The sequence below is a fragment of the Asparagus officinalis genome, chromosome 3, assembly GCF_001876935.1.
Source record: "Asparagus officinalis chromosome 3, Aspof.V1, whole genome shotgun sequence".
NCBI lineage: Eukaryota > Viridiplantae > Streptophyta > Magnoliopsida > Asparagales > Asparagaceae > Asparagus > Asparagus officinalis.
In genome coordinates, this window is record NC_033796.1 from 103,899,737 (window position 1) to 103,924,716 (window position 24,980).

The following is a 24,980-nucleotide window of genomic DNA, read 5'->3' on the forward strand; positions in this document are numbered from 1 at the left end:
TTTTTTTTTCTTTTCTGTACCCTTGTTTAGTAGAGACCGACAGTCTAATTTCAAATAGTTAGGATCTTTCACAGCCACCTATTAGCCGAAGTGAACAGGGGCGTCCTCGGCAATCCCCTGAATCTGGATCAGTGACTATTCTTGGCTCAGTTTTCGTTAGGCCCTTAACATATCAACAGCTGGGTACCGTAATGGGCACGGCCGCACTCAGAAACAATGTTTCTAACCTAATTCTTCATCCTTTGGTAAAACCAATAAACATCCGGCATAGAACTGAGACATAAAAATAAACCCTCAACAAGCTGCAATTGACTGTTTCAGGATTTGATCAGTATATATTTGACAAGAAACTCATTTTCCAGAATACCAAAAATCGGGCAAAATCCTAAAATCCTAAAGCTCTCAGATATTTGACAATTTAAACTTCTGATGAAATATACAGCACATTCGAAAATTTAAGCTATACATATAAAAAATGGGTGAGCCCCACCTTTATATTTACATTCTATGACAAAACTGTAACTCTTAGGTACATAAGACAGTCAGGCTACAGTAATATAAATATATTATGGAAGGCCTGATGCATAAAATGAAGGCCCTCCATCCACTCTCCTCTCTCCTCTCTAGACCTTACATTTTCTTTTTCTTTTTTCTTTTGGAGGCAAAAAAAAAACAAAAAAACCAAAAAGTAAAATTTTTCTGCATCTAGCACTGATTTAACCTGCAACTTTAATATGTCATGACTGCCAGAAAATATTAGGGTCTTTACTGTACAATGAACGATCTTGGATCTCTAAATTAGCGACATGCCAATCAACCAATCGTGCCTGAAAGCATTTACAGATCACCAGTACCAGTGGAAATAACCACCATCCGCTCTCATCTCTGCCAAATCCCGAAAAATAAAGAAATCTAAATTAGTGCCAAAATCAACTGCCAAATCCCGAAAAATAAAGAAATCTAAATTAGTGCCAAAATCAACCATCCGTTCCTGATTCTCATTAATTTTTGGGCTATTTCAAATACACTTCTTGTACTCTGTTCAGAGTTAGATACTTTCCAAGAAATATTTCCACTATATCCCCACAAATGTTTTAAGAAATACTGAGTTAAAAAGTTACAGAGAAAAGCTACAGAGACCAGGAGCTGTGTTTGTGCTGATCAAATAGAACGGATGTGATAAATAGTTACATTCTCACAGTACAAAAGTCTGTATCTGCAAATGGACCAAGCATTAGGGGGATTATGTGACATTTATAAAGTTTAGGGAGGTTGTCTCAAAAAGAGCCAAATTTAGGTGTGCTTTATGAAACTTAAACATAATCTTCAGGTTATTTCAGATGCACTTTCTCATAATATGTTTTGAGGAGGATATTTTTCAAGAACATTTCCACAAGAACCTCATGTGAGTTTAAAATTTATGGGGAACACGAAATGTTTCTGCTAATAGAATAGAACAGGTGGATTAGTAACTATGGTCCATTGTACAAAGTGCCTATTTGCAAATAACACTTGATTTTTTGATAGGACAAGAAAGCAAGAAATCTACTTACGTTGAAAGATTCCAGGGTTGTAAGCTCTGGTGTTTTCTGGCAGATGATTTATAATGAACAAAGCCACAAATGAATGCCATGACCTGCAATATAGTTTCCGCATGCATGAGAATTTTTTTTTTGGCTAACTTCTCAAGAACAAAGAATTAATAAGAAACAAAAAGAATGGAGTACTTCTGTTCATCATAAAAACCAACCAAGTCAAAGACAAAACAACTTACAACATTAATCAAGGACGTAAGATTCCATAGAGCATACACACGTGCAAGGCCTGCTGATCTTCTTGGTCCGTGACTGAAAAGAGCATTTATTCCAGCAGGGAATGGCGATAGTATGCCCAAAGGAAGAATAAATAAAACCAAGAAAACATCCACCAACGAAAAGGAATAAAGCTGAAGCAAAGTAAGCAGAACTAAACTAAAATCGCCCAGGAGCAATATTGAGATAAACAATCCGACAAGATCCTGCAGGAGCAAATAATATACAGGGATCAACAACTTATGTTATCTATACAAATTAGTCTTTTTATTTGCATAATTTGAAAAGTATTTGCTTACAAATACTGCAAAAATTAAATTAAACGGAACTGGAGATAAGTGATGCACCTGGTGTCCAACAGGTTTTGTATTATACACGACAAATGATAATGGGTAGAGTATATCTTTTTTATCTTTAAGCGTCTGCAAGTTATAAGGATCCAGCGTACCACCATTTATTCTTCTACGCATCAAAAGGGGCTCCCTAACATTCAAATGGTCCGCTTGGTTAACTCCATGAAAATTGTTAAATCTACAGAAAATGAAAATGACCATTAGGCAGTATCTCTAGATTTAAATAAATCCATCACAATGATCATCATCATCATTCCAATAAAGCACTTGAGATTAAACATCAACCTCAATGGTGGTTCAGTTTTTACAGTTCTTGCAACACGGTCAACTGCTGCAGCCTCAGGTCCATCTTCTGCAGCATATACTACAAGACCAAGCTGGAAATAACCAGATGCGGTGGCCTGAAACCATGCAAGTTCAACCAAAATACCATGCATACTTAGGAAAGGATTTTCATGAGTTTCAAGCCAGCGGATAATGGGCAGAAGTGTTTTCTTTAGGTGCCCCCGACGAACAATACGCAATTGTGCATTCAGTCCAGCAACAAGTCTATACCATATGGTTGGGGGTACTGACTGCAAGTAATAAGCAAAAACAAAAAAAAAAGATTTATATATGCAAATTCCAACAATCAAAACACAGGAGAGATCTTAAGGTGTGTGAAGAACCAACCTGACTCATGAGGCTTGTGAGCACATTATCACTATGAAGCGTAAACGGAGACATGTAACTTCCATCACCTCCAAAGATTAAACACATGGGAAACCTTTGATGTAGACGGGGAGGAAGATCAGCTCGTTTTTCATCTCCACCCAAATAGAAGTCTACATAGCCCAACATTAAATCTGGTGTTGCAGCCACCTGTTTGGACACAATATGGAATAAAATTTAGAATGTTGCTTCTACTTTGCATAATAAGAACAAAAACAGGTGAAAAGCAAGGGTTATTTCACAAAACCCACCTGGACTTCCTGTGTGTGTTTGGAGGTGGTGGTCTTTTTCTTTTTCTTTTCTCCTTATTTTTATTTGTGGTAATTTTATTTTATTTGTGGTGGTGGGGGTGGTTTTATTTTTTTGTTTTTTTTTTTGTTTTTTTTTTTGGGGGGGGGGGGGGGCCGCATAAGCCCTCCACAATTTGGGTGCCTCATAATCCCCTGAAACTTTTCACCGACCCGCTACCTCTATTTGGTAAAAAAACTAAAAATATCCATTAGCAAGAACGAATCCCAATTTGGTCGGCTTATTTTTTTGTTTTTTTGGTGGTGGTGGGTTTTTTTTTGTTGTGTGTGTGGTGGTCGGGTGGGGGGCATAACCCCTAACTTGTGTGCCTCATAATCCCCCTGAACTTTTGAACTTTTCACAGGACCCCTTACCTCTATTTGGTAAAAAAGCAAAAATATCGCATTAGCAAGAAGAATCCAAATCTTGGTCCACTTGTCATTTTAGGCAACATAGACCCCTCCCTAAATTTAAGTCTAAACTTCAGATAGTTTTGAGAGCACCCAAAGGTTTTGTTTTGTTTTTTTGTTTTTTGTTTTGTTTTTTTTTTGTTTTGTTTTTTTTTTTTGTTTTTTTTTTTTTTTTGGAGGAGGGGGGGAGGTGGCGAGGGGTGGGCGTTATGTTATATTAAAAGTTCAGAGGGTTTTCTGAGAAACCCACGCGAAGTTAGTGGGTTTTTGTGATTATTAACCCAGAAAATAATTACTTCATTAATGCTAACAATCATTAGGAGAAACCCTCTTTGTTTTTTCTCTTTTATTTTTTATCTTAATCTCAATTTTTTTTTGGGGGGGGGGGGGTGTTGGGGTTGTACTCGCAATCTCCCCTAACTTTTACACCAGACCCTTACCTCTATTTAGTAGACATAACTACAATGTGGCTTCAGTGAAAAAAATACCCTAAGCATGTACACGCTCCCCCCTAATATTGGGATTTTTTCTGTCACTGACATTTTACGTTTCCTCCTTAAACCACGGTAGGCGGCGCTGGTGAAAGAACTCCTGCTGAGAGAAGTCCAACTTCTGGGCCCCAAACTCGCGCAGGACAGTGGAGTGTGGGAGGTGATATAAAAGAAGTGCAAGAGATTTATGAGAACCCGCCAGTTTGGGAGGAGGGGGGGGGGGGGGGTTGTGAAATTGACCCAAAAAATAACTCAATTATGCCAACAATCATTAAGAACAAGTGGTACATACAGAACAACACAACAACCAATTAATATGACAGCTTTAAGCATGGTGAAAAGGAGAAAACATTAAAAGGTATGAACATAAACACTGCAATTGGATGGTATAGATAACCCGATAATACCTTCAGCCCTTCATACAGAGCACGTGAACGGCAAGATCGAAGACATGCATGATCATACTCTGAACGGACAAATTCACGCAGTCTTTGTAGTTTCATTCTCCTGCGCCATTGCTGCCATGACCATGCAAAGGGATATGCAAGAATAAATAGGACGCTATATATTGATCCCTCCCACCATTGATAAGAAGCCAAGGCATTAAGCTCATCAACAAATCTATTAAATGCATCCTCGTACCTGCAAGTAAAAAGATTCTACACATCAGTTAAACCAGGGCATAAACTAATTCCAGAAAAGCAATAGCTCTTTCAGGACAAAATGGAATAGGAGATCCATACAATAAACACCAAGGAAAATGGAAAAGAAAAAGAAAAAACTTACACGATCTCCATTACTTGTTCTGGTGGAGAGTGTGGAAGATGCCATGGTTCACTAAAAGTATTTGGACCCATGAAATACATTCTATGCACATGGTTTTGTGACTCCTCCACCCTATTAGTTTCCATGACCTGTATGTAACATCACAGGATGAACAAAATTTCATCTGACAGTTTTTAAATGCAACGATAATCAAATACAACAAATCGACTAATGCAGATACCTCGTTCAAGGACTCGAGAAAGGGGAATGAGTGATCAATCTGAGACCCGTGCTGAGTTGGAGCAGGTCCAGGTAATTCATCAGTACCAACAAATTTCATCCTTGCGACGCTCAATACTAGGGCTAATAGGACAAGAAGACAGAAAAGAACAAGACCAAATAACCAAGGTCCACCAAAAGTATATATTAACTCTTCCAGGGCTGTATAACAGTGTGGCATATGATATCTATCAGATATGCACTTGTATGGACAAGGAGTTTCTGCAACACCACCTGTTAAAAAAATCAGTAAAAGCTTATCAAGTCTACGACATAAGCAACAATCCAGCATAGGCATGAAATAAATAAAAGGAGTATATTATAAATTTTAAGGGAGCAAATGTGCAAAAACAGATAGGAATGCTGATTCGTGATGGTAATATTTACCATTAAGAACAATAAAATGTACTAAAGGAATCTGGATGACAATGCGCATCAGGAATCAAGATACTGTAGTGCTTTCTAATGAACATTAGCATTTATGCCTCTGGATTTTATGCAAGGAGAAAGAAGTACCTCGAACACTAAGATATATGGCACGCCGAGGAAGCCCATTCGAGGGGCATGGACGACAAAGGGAACCATCGGATCCACTGACATTCTTGAAACTTCCCAAAGGACATTCCTGCAATAATCAATAAATTTACACTGCAGTTACTCAACATGATAAGTGTTGAAAGGCCATACGAAGAGAAACTATAAATAAGACAATAATAAAGGAAAGGTATGATTCATGCGTCCAGAGTTTGGCTATGCTGGTATGTTGATCGTTCAGCAAATAGAATCTTCTCAAATCAACCTTACTGAATATTTTATAATTAATTTATATGAACTTAAAAAGTTAAATTAGAGGGATACCTTACAGAAAGTCCCATAGAGCCCTTTTGGGCAATCTTTTCCGGTGATGGTCCCACTTTCCCCTGCAAAACCTTGACCTCGGCTAATTCCTCCTCTATTAAAGAGAAAGACATATTGTAGAAAATCAGATATATGATAGATATCACCAAAATTTTACTAGTTAACAGTGAAAGGGCAGATAAATTTAACTAACATGTATTTTTTGACCATTTCATTAAAAAATATTTATTAAAGGAAACCATTGAATAAATCATAAGCAAATAATTAATTTCCAACTGAAAGAACGGACTAACTTTGAAGATAACTACTGCAGAAACCTATGAAGTATTGATCCTTAGAGCGGTTGAAAAGAAATTAAGGTCTGAGCATTACTTTCCAGTCAAAATATGAAAAATATTCTTGCGCTGGAAAAATGATGACCAGTGTAGGTAAAAAATTATATGACAAACGAGGATAATTTTGGTCATTAAAATTGTTCTCTTTTGGAAATTAGTAACAATTGGTTCCATGTGTTTTATGTTTCATTAGTTGTCTTCTTCAATATTAATTTACTTCTCTTGAGTAACACCGGATGCTTATCATGGTGAAAGTAAGTATAAAAGTACTATAAACTATAACCCCGTGATGCTTGCCATGTGTTTTCTGGATAAACTTGATTATTGTTCCATGAGATTTTGGCATTTTTTGGGTGATGTAAATGGTAACTGCTTCGCAGAAGTAGATGAGAAAGAAAAGAAATAACTGTCTGAATAACTTCAATGACTGTGTTGCCATTTGCTACTTAATTACGTGATTCATTGCAATATAAGTCTTCATGATCTCTGCGTTAAAAACTATATCTAGTGGCTATAATATGGAAGTAGCATATGTGTGTGTGTGTGTGTACATATATGGGATGCACGTACCGTGCACATGGTCAAATATGTTAATTATTATTTCTTTTGAGTTTATATCTTCACTATAACTGCATGTTAGACATAATTGTTTTATACTTGATCTTTTGTGAATAAAAAAAATGAGAACATTAATCAAAATGAAAAAATTAAATATAGGAGAAAGTTTTTTTTTTGAGTGTTTACATATAATAATACATAAATTTAAGAGTAAAATGAGTAGAAAGAATCTATTGAATCCATGTGAATCAGGATTGATAATCGGTTGAGTGATTCCTAGTTGTTATTGTAGACACCACCTCAGTTAATTGTTTTAATTGATACACTCGCTCACACACATGTAGGTTTATTATATCAGTCCCTTAAATCATTCGTATTTGTCATTAGTCCCTCAGATCTTCATATTTTAATATTAGTCCCTCAAAATGCAGAAATATATTGATATTAGTCCCTGTAATTAATTAGGATTATAAATGATGGGGAATAACCTGTTATGTCTAACGTTTTTAAGGAAATTAAAAATTATCCCCTCATTCCTAATACCCAAACTCCCATACCCCTTTTAAGCTTAAGAAGCCCACTAAAGACCCAAACCGAATCCTTTTCACAACCCATCAACAAACAGTGAATCCATCTTCTTCAACTGCTCTTTTTATTTTTGGAGGCTATAAAAGTCCATTGGAACTCCTCCACTGAGAGAGAGAGAGAGAGAGAGAGAGAGAGATGGTTTGGTGGATGAATCAAATGGATGGAGGGTATTTTGGCAGCTAAATAGCCATTGTTATTCTAAACAGAGATGGTTTGGTGGATGAATCAAATGGATGGAGGGTATTATGACAGCTAAATAGCTAAACCTAACCATCATTAAGGATTTTGAACAATAAACATAATAAAGAGGCTAATGTATACATATTTTTACAATTTGAGGAATTAGTATCAAAATATGAAGATTTGAGGAACTAATATCAAAATACTAATAATTTGATGGTCTGATATCTAAAAAACCCTTGTATGTATTGATATGATTATTAATGTATATAATTTATGAATAAATAGAATACGTGTTTGCTCCTGTTGCAAAAGTTATTTTGCAGATGATCGTAAATGAGTTCTAAATTCTAATGTTGTTCCTTCTTGAGCTTGATTCATCAAATTTCATGACATTTTCCTATCCTTCAGATCCACCCTAATTTGACATAATTTTGTGAACTTCCTATGTTCCTTTTGTAAATCAATGAAATTTCGGGGGTCTTTTTTAAGTTTCAGGTTATTTCTTCTATAAATTTTTTAAATTTCTAGAGTCTTATAAAATTAGGGAATTTTCCGTAAAATTTTGAAATGTTTGTAATTCTTTGATTTTTCTGCAAATTTTGTAAAATTGAGGAACTTTTAGGCGAAATTTTTAATATTTTGACGTCTTTGGGTTTACGTAAGTTCTAGGAATGTTTCGCAAAATATACGAAGTCTGGTTGTTCTACTAATTTTATAAGTTCTAGGACCTTTTTGAAAAATATTTTGAAGTCTTCTGGTTGTTCTACTAATTTTATAAGTTGATTTTTTTGAAAAGTCTTTAAATTATGGAAATGATTTAGCTTGGTTAATGACGCATAATTAACATTTATCTCCTTAATTATGAAGATAATTTTGGAGGTGAGAATATTTAGTGATATAATATAATTATCTTTATCTTTATTTTTAAATTTAAATATAAGGAAACAAATGATAAGATAAAGAGTTCTTTTTTTTTACTTGTTAGGTAATTCTTTAGATGGTCGTAATTTTAAATATTTATACATTTTATCTAGTAAATAAATTTTTTAAGTTCTGATAATTTCTTGAGAATGGTTGAACGTAGAGATTTAAAAATTATCTATACCTCTTATTTTATTAAATATATTTCAATCAATTAGAACATGTTCACAATGAAATCATATTAAAGATATTTCTATCCATTAGGATAACTTGAAATGTAAGGAATTCTTTTAGATTTGTGTGCAAATTTTATAAAATCTAGGATTTTTCTGTAAAATAATCGATATGTTGAAATTTTTGGGTTTTGGCAAAATAGACCATTTCTGAAAGTCTTTTAGGTATTTCTACTAATTTTGTAGGTTGACTTTTTTTAAAATCTTCAAATTATGTCTTTGGGTATTTCTACAAGTTGTGCAAATTTTGGATTTTGGATTTTGAATATTTTCTAGTTTGATCACTCACGCAAAATTAGCACTTTTCTCCTTCATGAAATAATTTAGGGAGCAAGAATATTTCATAATATCACCTATTATCTTTATTTTTAAATTTAGTATAAAGATTAAGAATTCTATTTTTTTACTTGTTAGGCACCAAAATCAAACCTTTAGATTGTCAAAATTTTAATTCTTTATCGGTTTTCTCTAGTAAATAAATTTTCTATGTTTTAAGAATTTCTATTTTATAATTTCTAGAGTAGTGGCTTAACGTAGAGGTTGAACAATTATCTATAACTTAATATAATTTTTAGCATACTTAAATCAGATCTAAGCTTATATACATATTAATTAGGATGACAAACGGTAATTGAAGTTTATACCTATTAACTAAAATTAATTAGGATAGGATATATGAGAATAATGTAATATCTAAAATGTAAATTTTGTAAGTTTAAGATTTTCTATTTTAAAATTTAGAGGAGTGGCTGAACGTAGAGGGTGAACAATTATCCATAACTTAATATAATTTTTAAAATACTTAAATCAAATCTGAGCTTCTATACATATTAATTAGGATGACACAGGATAACTAAAGCGTATACCTATTAATTAAATTAATTAGGATAGGATATATGAGAATAATGTATCTAAAATGGTTAACAGAATCTTTGTTTATGAAAAGTCCCAATTTTAAAGGAAGTATGATGATTCATGAATTAGACTATTCCAATTGATGATCTGCTTCATTCATCGTGGTCTAAATGTCTTAGAACATCTATAAAATAAAAATCATGATAATGAAATACTACTAACATATTTTTCATTGTCTCTTTAGTTATGTTGTTGTAAAATCGTTAATTTTACAATCACTTGACGCATGAGTACTGCAACCTAATATGGCTAATGTTTTATTTGTATACAATCCAAAACATATAAACCAAAATGAACAAAGTGGATCAATTAATTTGATAGCATATAATGTAGTTTTGAACGCGCTATCTTAGATTGAATCTTAAGTGCCACCTTATGAACGCTTTTCCCTATATATATATATAGGCTTGTTGTCGACCAACTTTTTTGTCCATTGATTTTACTTTGAGATTTGTGCTAACATGTGATATAAATTAATGCACACATCTCAAAGATAACATTCATCTCTATCACAGCTCAAAATGAACTCAAAGGCTAAAAAGGTTGGTAGATAGGAGTTTCTATGAACTTAAGTTTATAGGAGCTTTTTCGTTTTGATTAACTTTCTCTTTTTTTTCTATTCACAAAACATCAAGCTATAAAACAATTATGTCCACAATGCAGTTATAGTGAAGATATAAACTCAAAAGAAATAATTAAAATATTTGACCATAGTGGCACCGCGCGTGCATCTCCTCTCTCGTTCTCTCTCTCTTCTCTCTCCTCGCTCTCTTCTCTCTCTCTCTCTAATTATATATATATATATATATGATATATATAAAATATATATATATATATATATATATATTATAATATATATATATATATTTCATGTTTCTTTTATTTTCTCCTTTTTTCACTTGTCTCAGACATAAAGATTTTCTGAAAATACAGAGTGCATGAAGGCTGTCTTTAACGAAAGCTATCTTTAACATTTCATAATTTGATAGGTTGAACAATGGTCTAAGCTTCAGTTTTGATTAAAACTTAAAAGGTATGTCTATACAGTCCAGTGAATCATCCTTGAGGAAAATCATTCGCTGTTGTAAAACAAACCTAGAATTGATTTAAGAATCAAGCTCATGCGGCTAATTGTATGACCACGCCTAATGCACCCTTATTTCATAGGATTAATGCTTGATATTTAAACCCAAATGTAGAAGCCGTGACTTCCTTGGACAATTGGACCCCTGATTTTACCCATTGTGAATTATATACATTATTATGAGGGGTAGTCTAATATAGATTACTAAATTTAATTAGTTCTTTTTTTTTAGTTTATGACCATGAGATGTTTGATATTGCTAAATATCTGATAATATTCCCTAGGATTTCTGGAGGCACGAGAGAAGCGTCGTCTGTGGACTTTTGGATTATAGTTTGGTATTTTGTATATGGTGAAGCATTGTGTATTTTTCATCTAAAATTATATTATGTATATATGGATTTGTTCCATGGATGGCTATGTCATTTTAGATGATTTTGCTCAAGTATCTATTGCTGGTTGAGTGTTTATGTGTAGGCACAAGTATTCGGTTCATTTCTCTAATGACAATCATGTCTTTTACATATAGTATTAGGTTGAGATGCATACGTAGTTTGAGATTCATTATTAGGTTGTCTTTCGCATTTTAGTATAAATTATTTGACTATTTGAACCTTATTCATTTATATTAAACATATGAATCTAACGTTAATAATAGGTATATGTAGGAAAAATAAGTAAGTCGCATTGAGCTCAATGTGCTGAGGTTTTTATTTTAGCCCTAAAAGCCTAAATTTGAGACTCACTATCATGACCACATGCTTAATAATTGTGGGGTTTGTCATATTAACTAAAGTATTGAAGTGTTGGCCGCATTGAGATGTGGTCCGCTTACTTCTCCAACTGCATGAAATATTGCCTTATGACTCGTCGCATTAAAAAAATGTATACAATGACTTGGTGATATTTCTCTTGCATATAAATTTGTTCATATCACCATTGATTTATGATGATTTACATCTTTAGTTTCTGCAAAACAGTGTATAATATGTGAATTCATCCACTTATTGAGTTGTGAACTCAGTGTGTGTTTTTCAGAGACTCGAGATTAGGTAGAATTGATGGCTTTGTGATTCTTAGGAGGAAGCGAGGAATAAATCTATATATTACCAATTTCTATTAGGTCGAGGTTAAATAAAGACTTCGATGTTTAATTGATATTTGGAAGCTTATGTAGTAATAAGATTTTCTCCTTTAGGTTGAATTGTGTTTCAAGTTGAGGAATATTTACGTATCTCTTTTTATAGAGGATAATTGTTAGTTTTAATTGATATGACGAGATTTATTTGGTGGTAATCAAGTAAATGTATATTCTTGGAGATTAAAGTGAGCAGGTTAGTCCAACTTCAATTTCCTTTCGAGGTCAGGGAATTGGGGTCGTGACAGGAATAACCCTATTTCTAGCTGCTTCATCACTTGTGATCTACCATTGTTGAGCAAAAAAACTTAAACTTCATAATGTTACAAATAATCTTTTGCCATTTTCTCAAAGCTAGCGCTGTTCTTAACCTATTCCTGAAGTTCATACGGAAACGATTAACATTAACATTTGTGTCATCTAGCAACCAAAAGCAGTTCAATGTATGCATATTTGTGAGTCCAATTAATAAAAATAAAATAAGCTTGCTGAATTTAAGAGGCAAGGGTTCATAGTTTCAAAAATATGTGAGTTTAATGTACTAAATTGCATGTCTTGACACGGAAGTATTGAAACTGTAAACATACAGTGTTAATTTTAGAACAATGGGTCTACAAATTATGTCATCCAACATTTCCTTTTGGTTCTCATGGAAGAACTTCAGAATGTGCAGGTAGCTTAATAGGTTTTTACTAATACTTTTGGCATTAAAATAAATACATAAATAAAAAAGGAGAAAATAATCCAAACCTTGAACTTATATTTCCAGTAACACTTGCAATTGGATAATACTCATCCCCCGTTGGAATGTCAGACCAATGGAAGTGAATCCTTCCCCCTCCTCCACCGCCACTGCTAAAACTACCAAGACCACCAACACTTGAAATAACAGATCCCCTTCCTACCATGAGTGTGTGCAAAAATAAAAGAATAGTACCCCCAGATCCACCACCAGGACCTCCATTCATACTAGCATAATTAACCCATCTATCTGTTTCACCAGAACTTTCTCCATCGGCTTTCACTGAGCCATAAACTGATAAACTTGTTAAGGAATGCTCCATAGAACCCATTACTGCAGAAGACAAGGTCAGGTGTAGAAGTTATTCAGATCAGAACGAAGACTTGATAGTGGCATGAAAAAGAAGATAGTAATAGCAATTACACATGGAGAAGGATCTAAATCGAGTAGAAAAGAAAAGACTCCGAAAATAACCAAAGTAGCATGATTAAATGCAACAGAAAAGCAAGAGTGCAAAGACACAAACACTAGTGGTTTTAATTAGAAATCCATAGACAAACTGACAAAGACCAATATAAGCACTGTAACGCATAGACTCCAAGCATCAAATACTTGGAAAATCCATGGATCCAATTTATAGAGCATATTACATTTATAAGCATCGCCTACTCAGAAGACAATAGTCCTATAAAAACTCTATATTCCCCTTAAATCTCTTTTTTTTGTCTAAAACATACATTCCAATCTTTTTCCAACAAAAATATAGGGAAAATTACCTATAATACCCCCACCAGCAGTTGAAGATGTCATGCTGCGATTACCGCTGCCGCTGCCAGGCAAACACGGCAAAGCAGCACTTCCATATGTGATGCCACCTTTGACATAAGTTCCATTGAAAAAACTATCTCCACCTCTACCTCCATGCCCTCCACCACCACTAATGCCATTGCTTAAAAGGTTTCCTCTACCTACCCCATCTGTGCAGCCTGCAAACAATTTCATTTTTTTAACAATTGTTCATCACTGTATATAGAACCAGCAAAGAAAGACCACTCATAAAGTGAAAGCACAAAACAAATGTTCTTTCAGACAGAGCTATGAGAGAGAAATTATCAGATGTTACCTAAAGCAGACGCACTAATTGTGCCAGATGAGTACACGACAACAGTTCTTGCCCTGTGAAAATGAATCACAGTTCCTCGTACAAGCCCTGCAATACCTATGTCCTCAACACGACAAATCTGCACAAGCAGGATAAACAAAGCAAATTTAGAGAGAATAGTATTTATTAAATGGTGGTTAGATCTCCTCAATAAAGATCTTGGCATATTAAATGTACATACATACATATATATAATGATCGAAAACCATATTTTCATGATTAAACTATTCAACATTTGAAAGAAACAGTACAGATGCACCTGAAGTGTGAAAGACAGTGTAGAGTTCACATTACAATCTTCAGGTGGATGAATTAACTCAACAGGACAATCTTGAAGTTCACAATTAAGCTTAGGGGCCCTAATAAAGAAAAGTAAAGCATTTGCAATCAGTACATGCAGCAGTAGGAAAGAAGAATATATAAAATGCAAATGTTTTCTTATATCCATATTTCACATTTCACGCTTACATATCATCCTTTGTTGCATTTATGAGTGGACCACGTAAAACGGATCCAGGTCCAACCTACAAAAGCCGAAAGCGTTTAGAACACAAACAAACAAGCACAACCACCAAATTCCAGAGAAATATCACCAATGAATTCATTTACTAAACTCTAGATCAACCGGCGCTGAGAAAGAAAGAAAAAAAAAAGTAATTGAGAACAGCTAACTCCACATCACAGTAAAGACATGACGGAAATCATTAAACAACTATAACAGGATTATTTGTACCAAATTAACAAAGAAATATGATGACAGCAATTTACAAGCCATAATTTAAAGGATGGACAGTACGTGAAAGACAAAAAGGTTTGAGGACTTGAGGTCGAACAAATTAAATTCCAACATATTGGTCATGTTGAGACGAGAAGTTTGGATGCTTTTGGCTTTAATAAGGGTTTAATCAGAATATGAAGGAGATAAGGCATAAAAAGACCGACACAAGTTTTTCATCTGCTCTCCAAGGACTAGTGTGCATAGCTTAAGTGGATGCCTTATGCAGGGTCCATGCAAAGTGGAACCTTTTTACAAAAGGTTTAGAACCCACTAATTCACTCCTTTTATAACCTCACAACTCCCCCCAACCTCCAACACCCGGCCCCCACCCCTCTCAAAAAAAAAAGAAGGAAATAAAAGACCAACTGCATATCCAGTACTAGGATGTCCACTATCTGCACTCAAACAGTAGGACAATGACCAGCTTAAGATCAATGACAGGGAAATATCTAAAGAAGTATCAAAGGAAAATGTTCAGATTTAGCAGGACAAGATAGTAGAATTTATCCAATAAAGAGCATGTTCTTTTCCAATATCCTATAAAAGAGTAAGGAGAACGACAATCTTTTTCTCCAGAAAACACACAGCAGCACCTTAAATAGAGATTTCTTTTACTATGTGAAAGTATTAAAAAATGGTGCTCGTAGCTCACATAAAAAAGATAAAGCCAATGATTGATTCTCTTCAATTAAAAGGTCTCTTAAATTAAAACACTCTTCTTCTTCAACGATGACCATGTACAGGACATGCACCACCACTATAGAAGCGTAAGCATGAACTAATCTAAGAAAGGGATAGCTTCACTTACATTGACACTGTAGAAAAGGGACAAGATCAGTCGTTGTGCTTCAATTATATCCCCTGGTCCAGTTAAATTTAGGAGACCTTGTCCATGAACTCCAAGGTTAGCGTTAGAGCTTATAACAGAAGATTCCTGAGATAGTATAAGACGAAATTCATAATATTAAGAGCATCAATAAGAAATAGGCAGTAAATTGACAAGCTAACTTTAGTGGGGTACCCGCAGAACAATCAAATTGCTGGCCTCAAGTAATGATGTCGCGACATCCCCAGACCCATCAATAGTCACTTTAGAATTCCACATCAAAAACATCTTTACCGACATCCGCAGGGCGCCAAATACCTAGACTTATAACCAGGACCATCAAATAAAACAAGATGCTGCTATATGCATAAAAATATATGAGCAATATGCCCAAAACAGAATGTAATGAAGGTTTAATAGAATAAAATGATGAAATTTCACAAGTGAATTAGAAGGCATAAAATAACTTTGTGTACAAGGCTTGCAAGTATATATACACACTGTGACTGGTGCACATTAAGAAGAAATATAATGCTCAAAATAATGAAAATCAATTCATGTTTAACTGATGTAGTAACCAAATTTAATGTTTGAAGAGGTTGGATCTTTTTATACACAGGAAATCATCAGAAAGCTGACATAGTTAACATTTGCCACAGCATGCTTCATAAGATGCATATGTCAATATAAACAAGCATGACAACATCCTGACGCAATGTCATAGACATACTATGACTGAGCAAATTGAAAAGTAACATAATGCACAAGGTAATGGAAAATAATTCATGTTCAACTGAAGTAGTAACCAAATTTAGTGTTTAGAGAGGCTGGATTTTTTTTTATACACGGGAAATCATCAATAAACTCATATAGTTGGCATTTGATACCAGAATGATTAAACGAGATGCATATGAAACTCTAAACAAGAATTACAACATTCTGATGCAATGTTATGTATCCGGGAACAATTTGCATCAACAGGAAGAAAAAACAGTTTATATTCAGTTTGCAGAAAGAAAAATATGCATATGCAATTATGCCCAGAAAAGGAATTCATCTTATGCTGGTAGTGCATTTGTGTCAAGTGAAATCTTTCTGAAACTAACAAATTAAAGAGAAAGAAGTCCCCTCCCACACACTAAAACAAATAAACTACCTAAGTCACATGTAAAGGCACACTCTAGACAAGAAAACAGGTAGCAAATTCCACCTTGATGATTGAGTCGCTCATTAGAAGTTCTTCAGCCATAAGCTCAAACTCCGAGTAGGGATAATGGAAAAGACCAAAAGTCATCACGCCACCACATGACAGACTGAGCTGGCCTTGAACCTGGATGTAGCAAAGAAAAGTTACTCATAGACAGTTAGATGGAACATTATTCTCCAAGAAATAATTATTGCTGATGTCCTTTTGCAAATTATTATGTAAAAATGCATAACTACAGGACTCACAATAAAAATGGTAGAAAAACAGCCTACGAACCTAGTTATAGCACTCGCTTTTACAAATTGAGGGGTAACAAAGGGAAAGTATCAATGGAGATGAGGATTTTTCTCATTTCAGGTTTGAAGGGATTTTGGGTTGAGTATGAGGTACTGAATGAAAACCATGGAAAATATTCACTGGAACCTTCTACTCCAGCTTTAAAGAGTGTCAATAAATATATTATAACAACTCTCCCCCTCCCCTCCCCCGGGCCCCCACCCAAAACACACACGCCCAATCACCATTGCCTATAAGTTCCTTCTCAAGCTTCTTACCAGAAGAAAATATCCCAGGTATAGACCATTTCGAAGCAATAAGTGACAAGGTCCTAATTAAAGGTAAAAGATAACGTATCTATAAAACATTTCATAACCAAAGACTAGACTCTCACACAATTATCAAATGCAATAATGTAGCCTAGTTTTCAGCACACAAGTATGAAGACTTAAAGATAATGGAGAACTTACAATATGAATGTACGGTACCTACAAATGCCTGGGACATTTTGACTGTTTCTGCCTCACAGTGGCATGCATTGTTATGGATGCTTTATAGCAATCACTTGACATATCTAATAATTTTCTGCTATGCAAGCTGAAAATTTAGATTATGAGAAAAGTTTCTTAAGCCACTCCTCTTGGAAGTATCAGCTTTTGTAGTAATACTAAACTATTCACCACTAGTAATGCTATTTCAGCATATTTTGATAAGCAACAGAAAAAAGGGTAAACATGAAAGAATATGATAACCCTGAAGAAAAATGAAGCTAAATACTTAAGAGCACCAACTACCTGCACGCGACTCCACAACAAAGGAACAACAACTTTGCCAGAATTCTTCACAATAACATTTGTCCAAAGTGGTTGATAAGGGAACTCTAAAAGAAGAGTATCAGTTAGTGTTGACATGTTCTGGTTGTCAACAATAAGACTACGAGGGACTGCATCAAAAAGAGTCCCAGCAGCACCATTATTCTCTGGGCAGCCAAGGCTTCTACCTCCTGCAACCAGGGACAAAAGAGTTTATTGCATTGCAAGAGTTAAGCTGCAGACAAAAGAAAAATAGGGAGAGTAAAAACATGAGGTACATAGTATATCAGATACTGATAATAATTCACAGCAGCCAACGGATTATAAGAGTGATAAGCAGTGCTAATAGGGTTGCAAGGTCAAAATAGTCACACAAAAAGAAAGAACATGTACAGAGACAAGGTGCACAAATCTAACAAGATGCACAAAACTATCTCAGGAATAATAACAGAGCCTACTTGAAACAAAATCTCCCAGTGCAAAAGAAAATGAGGCATCAACATTTCAGGCCTAAGCCAAGACCTATCTGTCCTTTGTAGGTGTTGTGTTGCACAAACATTGGCTCCCAGTACCCAAACAATAGAAGAAAGTAGGCTTCAGTGCAAGGATCAACTTCTTCTTCGATCAGTGAGTTTATGGTGTATTTGGAACATGAATTGGTTTTCATCTTGAATGCTAAACAGCTCCAAAGTGGTTGATGGAGAAAGAGGGGCTTACGCCGCTTACCTGTGCTCATGTGGTTGAGCGAAGAGACTCAACTCGAGAAAGGTGAAACAAAGCGTTGAGGCTCATTAGAGCTGTAATTCTCATATTCTGAGATTTATACAAGCAGGTTTAGGTTTGGGTTTAGGCCTCAATTGAGCTTTAAACCCGAACATGACCTCAAAACAAATCTTAACCCAAAATCCGATATGACACCATTCCAACCTTTTTTAGGCACCAAAATAGCATCTAATAAATTGAGAAAATCCCAACATGCAGGCAGATGTCAGATAAACCCAGATATATATGGGTTGATTTTTCAAAATGATAAAAGACAAATCTCTAAATCCAGATATATGGGGGATAATTTTTCAAAATGATAAAAGACAAATCTCTTCGTTGCGGCAAGCCCCATAAACTGATATGTCAGATGGCATATCAACCGATATTTCAGACACTGCTTACAATAGTTGGGTTTTTGCCTCAGCCATAAACTAGTTGGGTCAGCTTAGACCCAATGAAGACCTGACCGACCAAACCCCATTTCTACCTACCATACTTGATAATATCACCTTGGCATTCAAATTCAGTCCAAACCCAAGTTCATGATAAAACATATATACCTTCATTTGCACCTCCATGCAAAATGTTTTTGGCAGACTCATAGAATAATAAAAACCCAACATTGAGTCACAGGTAGCTTATAACAATAATAAAAACCCAACATTGAGTCACAGGTAGCTTATAACAATAATAAAAACCCAACATTGAGTCACAGGTAGCTTATAACAATAAGATCAGTTATGAGTCAAACAAATATAGTAATAGTGGTTATTCATTACACTCTAGAAAAAGCAAGAAGACTTTCTATTATCTTCTCAGGACATACAACACAAACTAGGTGTTGGCCAACATAAAGCGGAGTAACTGATTTTAATGTGCTGACCAAAAAAAAAATTTATTGTCAGATATATGATAATGCTGGATATCGACATAAGATACAGCTCCAAACTGATAGATACAGGAAACTAATAAATTATCTCATAAAAGTAGCGGTGCTAGCAGATTAACATGTCACAGTGAATTAAAAAGAAGTAATACAGCTAAGGCAACTAACATGTAAACAAATGTTAAATACCAAATGTGTGGCAAACAGGATACTCTAGTGCTTACCATTAACATAAATTTTCGGATTGTCATGCCTGCTGAAAATGTTAATAGAAACCCGTCCTCCTCCTCCACCTGCCAAACCACTACCTCCTACAGCACTGATATTCCCACTTCCTTTCCTGTGACAATTAACAAGTTGGACAAAACATATTACATCTACCCTAAACAAAACAAAATAAAATAAAATAAAATAAAATAAAATAAAAAGGAAAGGAAAGGAAAAAACTGTGAGGAAAAAGAACAAAGGCTTGCATGATATTTGGGGAAACAGACGTTTAAATATGAACAACAGTGTACCAAGATCTGTAACTGCACACATCATTAACAAGAAGTGATGTGATGTTAAACAAGACCTCCAGCATAAATATAAAGAAAACAAATACTGTTTTCCATAGTCTGTTTTAGCAACCTTTTGATTAATTCCAGATGTTTTAATAATTTAGCAGCTTCAGGTTATGGAAATTATAGTTTGTAGTAACACACTAGTCTACAATTAAGTTAGTTTTGTGTTCAATTAGAACAACTTCCTAATAGAAGCATTTTTATATACACACAGTTTCTTGCATTTGGAAAGATGCAAATCTGTTCACTAAACTATTCTTTCTACAATGTACAACAGGTAAATCCAGACTAACGTTCACAAGTTTTTAAGGGTCTACCGGCCTCATGTTATGGAAATTGTAGTTACTAATTACACATTACTCTTTACAAAAACATGAAGTTCCAGTGGATCAACTTCCTAACAGAAACAATTTCGTATAACCCAGTTTTGCTGCATTAGAAAGATGTAGACCAGTTTCCTAAATATTCTACAAATGTACAGCATTAAGGTAATTGGGTAAATCAAGAGCATCATCAAGATGATTCAGAGATCTATATGTTTCAACTTACGGAAATTATAGCTATTAATGACTCATCAATCATTAAATGACATGCAAATTGGGTTCTGCCTTTTAACTACAAGTTGCACAAATTCTGTCGGAAACTGCTTCGCTATATACACAAGTTTCATGCCTTTAAAATGATATGGCTTCCATTTTCTAAATATTCTTTCTACAGTGTACAATAGGGTATATCCAGACCATCATCCAGATGATGTAAGGACCTATTGGCTTCAAATTGCAGAAACTATAGTTATTAATGACTCATTAGCCTTTACAACAACATGCACATTGAGTTAGTGATAAGTTCAAGTAGAGCAACTTCCTAATAGAAACTATCTCATATATGCATAAACTTCTTGCATCTAGAAAGATACAAATCCATTCATAAATATTCTTTCTGCAATGTATAACATCAGATTTTTGGGTAGATCCAGAGTCTAGACTATTAAATGATTTGAGGATCTACTATCTTCAAGCCATGGAAATTACAGTTATTAGTGACATGTTACTCTTTATAGGTACATGCAAATTGGGCTAATCTTAACTTCAAGTAGAGCAACTCTATAATAGAAACTTTTTCACATACAGACAATTTAGTTTCATTTGCAAAGATGAAAATCTGCCTCCAAATAATTATTTCTAGTTTTTACAACATACAGCGGTAAGGTATTTGGGTATATACAGACCATCATCCAAATAATTTACAGATAAACTGCTTAAAATTATGAAAAATAGAATCATTAGCCACCAAAACAAAATGCACGCTGGGTTACTCTTAAGTTCAAGCAGAGCAACTTCCTAATAGAATCAATTACATATAAGCAATCTTCCTGGATTTAGAAAGATGCAAACCCATTTCCTAATATTGTCTTTACAATGTACAATACTAAGGTATTTGTGTTAGTCAAGATCATAATCTACATGTTTAAACGCTAGCGGAGCTAGGGATTTTGGCAAGGGGTGTCCCAAAAAATTTAATAATTAAACACTTTTTTTTGCACAATTGATTAATATCTTAACATTATTACATAACGAATTTATTCTAGTTCTACTCCTATAATCATATATCATCTGAGTTCTTCTCTAATAATGTCAAAGTGCTCCTAACTAGTGTCCTCTAATTCATACATTTGTTAAAATTAAAAAAAATACTTTTGGCTCACGAATCAAATGTCTTCAGATTATGAGACTAAGAAAAATGACCTTATGACTGCCATAACAAAAGAAGAGCCATAATTTCTAACAGGTATGGTAAACTTTCAACCAGCAAAAGAAGACATAATATGATGATCTTTCGAATCATCTTCCAAAGCACCTATTTTGCTCAACTACCCACATACAACCCAAGAACAACAGCTACAGTGTAACCCCTCTTGTCATAACAATATTATGTACAACCCATCATTCAATTTCCTTGGCTGACATCACCCCAAAAGAAAACTTTTACTGCACCACAGCAGATGCTGCTTCCTATTTCAAGCAGCAGATGTTTCCTAGAACACAAAAGCAAACAAACAAAAGAAAAGGACAAAAAGGAATACACTGTTCATCTTCTTTGTTTCCCTTCCTTTCAATTTTTTTCCAGTGAACCAAAAAGAGAAAGAAAAGCAGTTCTTAGCCTCCATTAAAGTTTATATTAGATTTACTGACCCTTTGGACCCAACTGGGCACCGCCGCTGCTATGTTTAACGGATTTATTGACTTCAGGTTATAGAAATTATAGTAACTAATGACTAGTTAGCCTTAAAACAAGCACGTCGGACTAGCCTTGAGTTCAAGTAGAGTACCTTCCCAATATAAACTATTTCATGTATACGCTTTTCTTTCATTTATAAAGAAGTAAACAAAAATATTAACTATTCTTCTTACAATGCACTACAGTAAGGTACGTGAGTAAGTTCAGACCATGAGCCAGATGATTAAAGGATGATATGGCTTCAAAATATGGAAACTATGGCCATTAATGACTTATTAGTCACTACTCCTTACAACAACATGCACATTGGGTAATTATTAAGTTCAATTAGAACAACTCCCCAGTAGAAACTACTTCATAAAAACACAATTTTCACGCATTTAGAAAAAATGCAAATCCATATCTAAACACTCTTTGGACAATGTAGAACACTAAGAATTTTGAGCAAATCAAGACCATTGTCCAAATGATTTAGGGATCTATTAGCTTCAAATTTGGGAAATTATAGTTATTAATGACTCATTAGACTTTACAACAATATGCACATTAGGTTAATCTTAAGTTCAAGTAGAACAACATCCTCTTGCATTTAAAAGATGCAAATCCATTTGCACTAAGGTAAGGGGGTAACGTTATTACATTTTCGACGCCACGATATAAATGCTCCCTCCGGATCCCCCGCCACCATTAGCACCTCCATTGCCACCATCAGCACTAATCACCCCATCAAGGTCAACCATATCCTCCACCTTCAACCAAATTCTCCCGCCACCTCCACCCCCATAATCAACCTCCTTACTTGTCGACCCACCTCGGCTGCCGTAACTATCCGGACGCTCCAAATCCTTCCAAGCGTAAGCATCTCCTCCCAAGAATCCTCCTGTGTCTGCCCTTCCTTCACAAAACAACTCGCCCTCTCCCTCCATGCCCGCCACCGTCCCCGTGGGTCCCGCTAGGGGTCCCACTCGTCTGTGACGGCGGGTCACCGCTAGAGCAGTGGTGTTGACGCGCCGAATCCACGCCAAGGCTCACATTCTTCGCTACCAAGTAAACCCTACCAGCTACAATCTTCGATCCATTTCCCATCCGAATCGATCCCGACGACAGATTCGCTGCGATGAAGCATCCAGGGACTGAGCAACTGAGTGATTTCCCTTCAAGGATCGACAGGCTCCCTTTTCCCTCGATGTAAACATCGCTAGAGAGATTCAAGCTCGTGCTCAGCACGCAGAGAGTATCGAAATCGCCGGCGCCGCCGAGGTCGTCCTCGCAGGAGCACGACGGGAAATCGAATCGGCGGCGGCGGAGACGGCGGCGCGGTGGAGAGTAGTCATGCCAATTGAGGATCGAGAGCTCCCCGTCGAATCGCGAGACGGATCGGAGGCGAAACTGGGTTAGGGTTTAGGAGGAAGAGGAGGGAAAGAGGAGAGGAGGAGAGAGAAAGAAGGCGGGAGCGGCGGAGCGGGAGCCATTTCGATGAGAGGAGAAGCAGAAACTCATCAGATTTCGAGCCCAAATTTTAGGGTTTCGGGATCGGAGCCGGATTTTGCTAAATTTTGGGGTTTTTTCGGGCAGATGTTTTTGGTTGAATGTTTCCGTTCGAAAAGGAAGGGGAACAGAATTTTTGGGGGAAAAGTACTACTGAGGGAGAAAGAAGACGGTGGTCCTTCAGTTCTTCTTTATTTCTCGGGTGTTTTTCATGTTAGACCCTGCGTTTATTCTGTTTTTAATATTAGGCACCCAAATCTGCACATTTGTGTTTGCACCTCAAAATTAGCATATATATCCGTTAAAAGTGAATAAAGATTACAAGCCATATAAACAAATCTAAAACGAATATGGGGGAAAATAAAATAAGATTGATGGTCATACGATAGAAGAGAAGTTAAATGGTAATATTTCGAAAATCACGACTGTATATCTATATCATCAAAACTGACGTTGAGCTCATTAAGCTAGCTATGAATGTAATTTTAATTATGTGATGGGTACATATATTTGGGTATATGCATGCGAGCGTCTCCCCTCTTTATTTATGTTCGTATTCACATTTTGTCGGGTATAAAAACAATATAAGCAATCGCGGTGTAATTTAGAAACATGAGTACTTTGGTGCAAAGAGACTAGTAGAGCCAGGGTCTAATATGGGAAATATACTTTTCTGCCTTTTTCCCCCTCCTTTGCTCCTTTGCTTTCACTTTTGCCCCTACAGATACGACACATCGTCATAGAATATAAGGGATTCGATGGGTGAAACGGAGAGGGTGAACTTTCGGGGATGGCCCACATTCATACCCGTACTTTACTGAGCATAATTAAAAGTACGATATTTAATCAATCGTAACCGTTCATTTATTACATAAATGGCTGAGATTAGAGATTGTATGAGATTGTTGTGCGACTTGATACAGTGGATCCTTAGACCGGTAACGGGACAGGGGTTTCGTGCAAGGAAAACGTGCCACGTATACTGCGACGGTGTTCCTTGTATATAGATTGAAGTGCTTAGGGACGAAGTCATTGGCCCAACGAATTTGATGAATTGTATTTTCAATAATACGTTGTTTATTATGTTTTAAAAAAAAATTTGAAATCATAATTTGTCTCTTATCTAGTCATACAATATTAATGTTATCAATCGTAATCAAACTTTTCATAAATCAACAAAAATCATTATAAAAAATTATATATGGAGAATATTAGTCATGCTCTCATTTTTGCGAACTACTAAGAGGGGGTTTGGATAGGCTTATTTTTTGGTCAAACGAGCTTTTAAAACTAGCTTTTTTATTTCTACCTATTTG

At 35.3% G+C, this 24,980-nt stretch overlaps 1 protein-coding gene across 2 annotated transcripts; it reads right to left on the bottom strand.

Moving 5' to 3' along the window:
* LOC109835595 lies at window positions 410–23,208 on the bottom strand. 2 transcript variants are annotated; one of them, XM_020403565.1, is made up of 22 exons: window positions 22,816–23,208; window positions 19,600–19,715; window positions 17,707–17,915; window positions 16,640–16,759; window positions 15,625–15,747; window positions 15,412–15,537; window positions 14,294–14,349; window positions 14,085–14,184; window positions 13,787–13,904; window positions 13,440–13,649; window positions 12,672–12,996; window positions 5,967–6,060; window positions 5,625–5,733; window positions 5,071–5,342; window positions 4,851–4,978; window positions 4,472–4,706; window positions 2,837–3,025; window positions 2,450–2,739; window positions 2,159–2,342; window positions 1,775–2,017; window positions 1,554–1,636; window positions 410–885 (listed from the first exon to the last, which is right to left on the bottom strand). In XM_020403565.1, exons 1-22 carry the CDS (start codon window positions 23,100–23,102, stop codon window positions 738–740), a joined length of 3,765 nt encoding a protein of 1,254 aa, XP_020259154.1. In that variant the 5' UTR covers window positions 23,103–23,208; the 3' UTR covers window positions 410–737. The 2 variants fall into 2 exon arrangements, with proteins under 2 accessions (XP_020259154.1, XP_020259156.1); XM_020403567.1 differs by lacking the exons at window positions 17,707–17,915; window positions 19,600–19,715; window positions 22,816–23,208 and having other exon boundaries at window positions 15,625–15,752; window positions 16,640–16,709.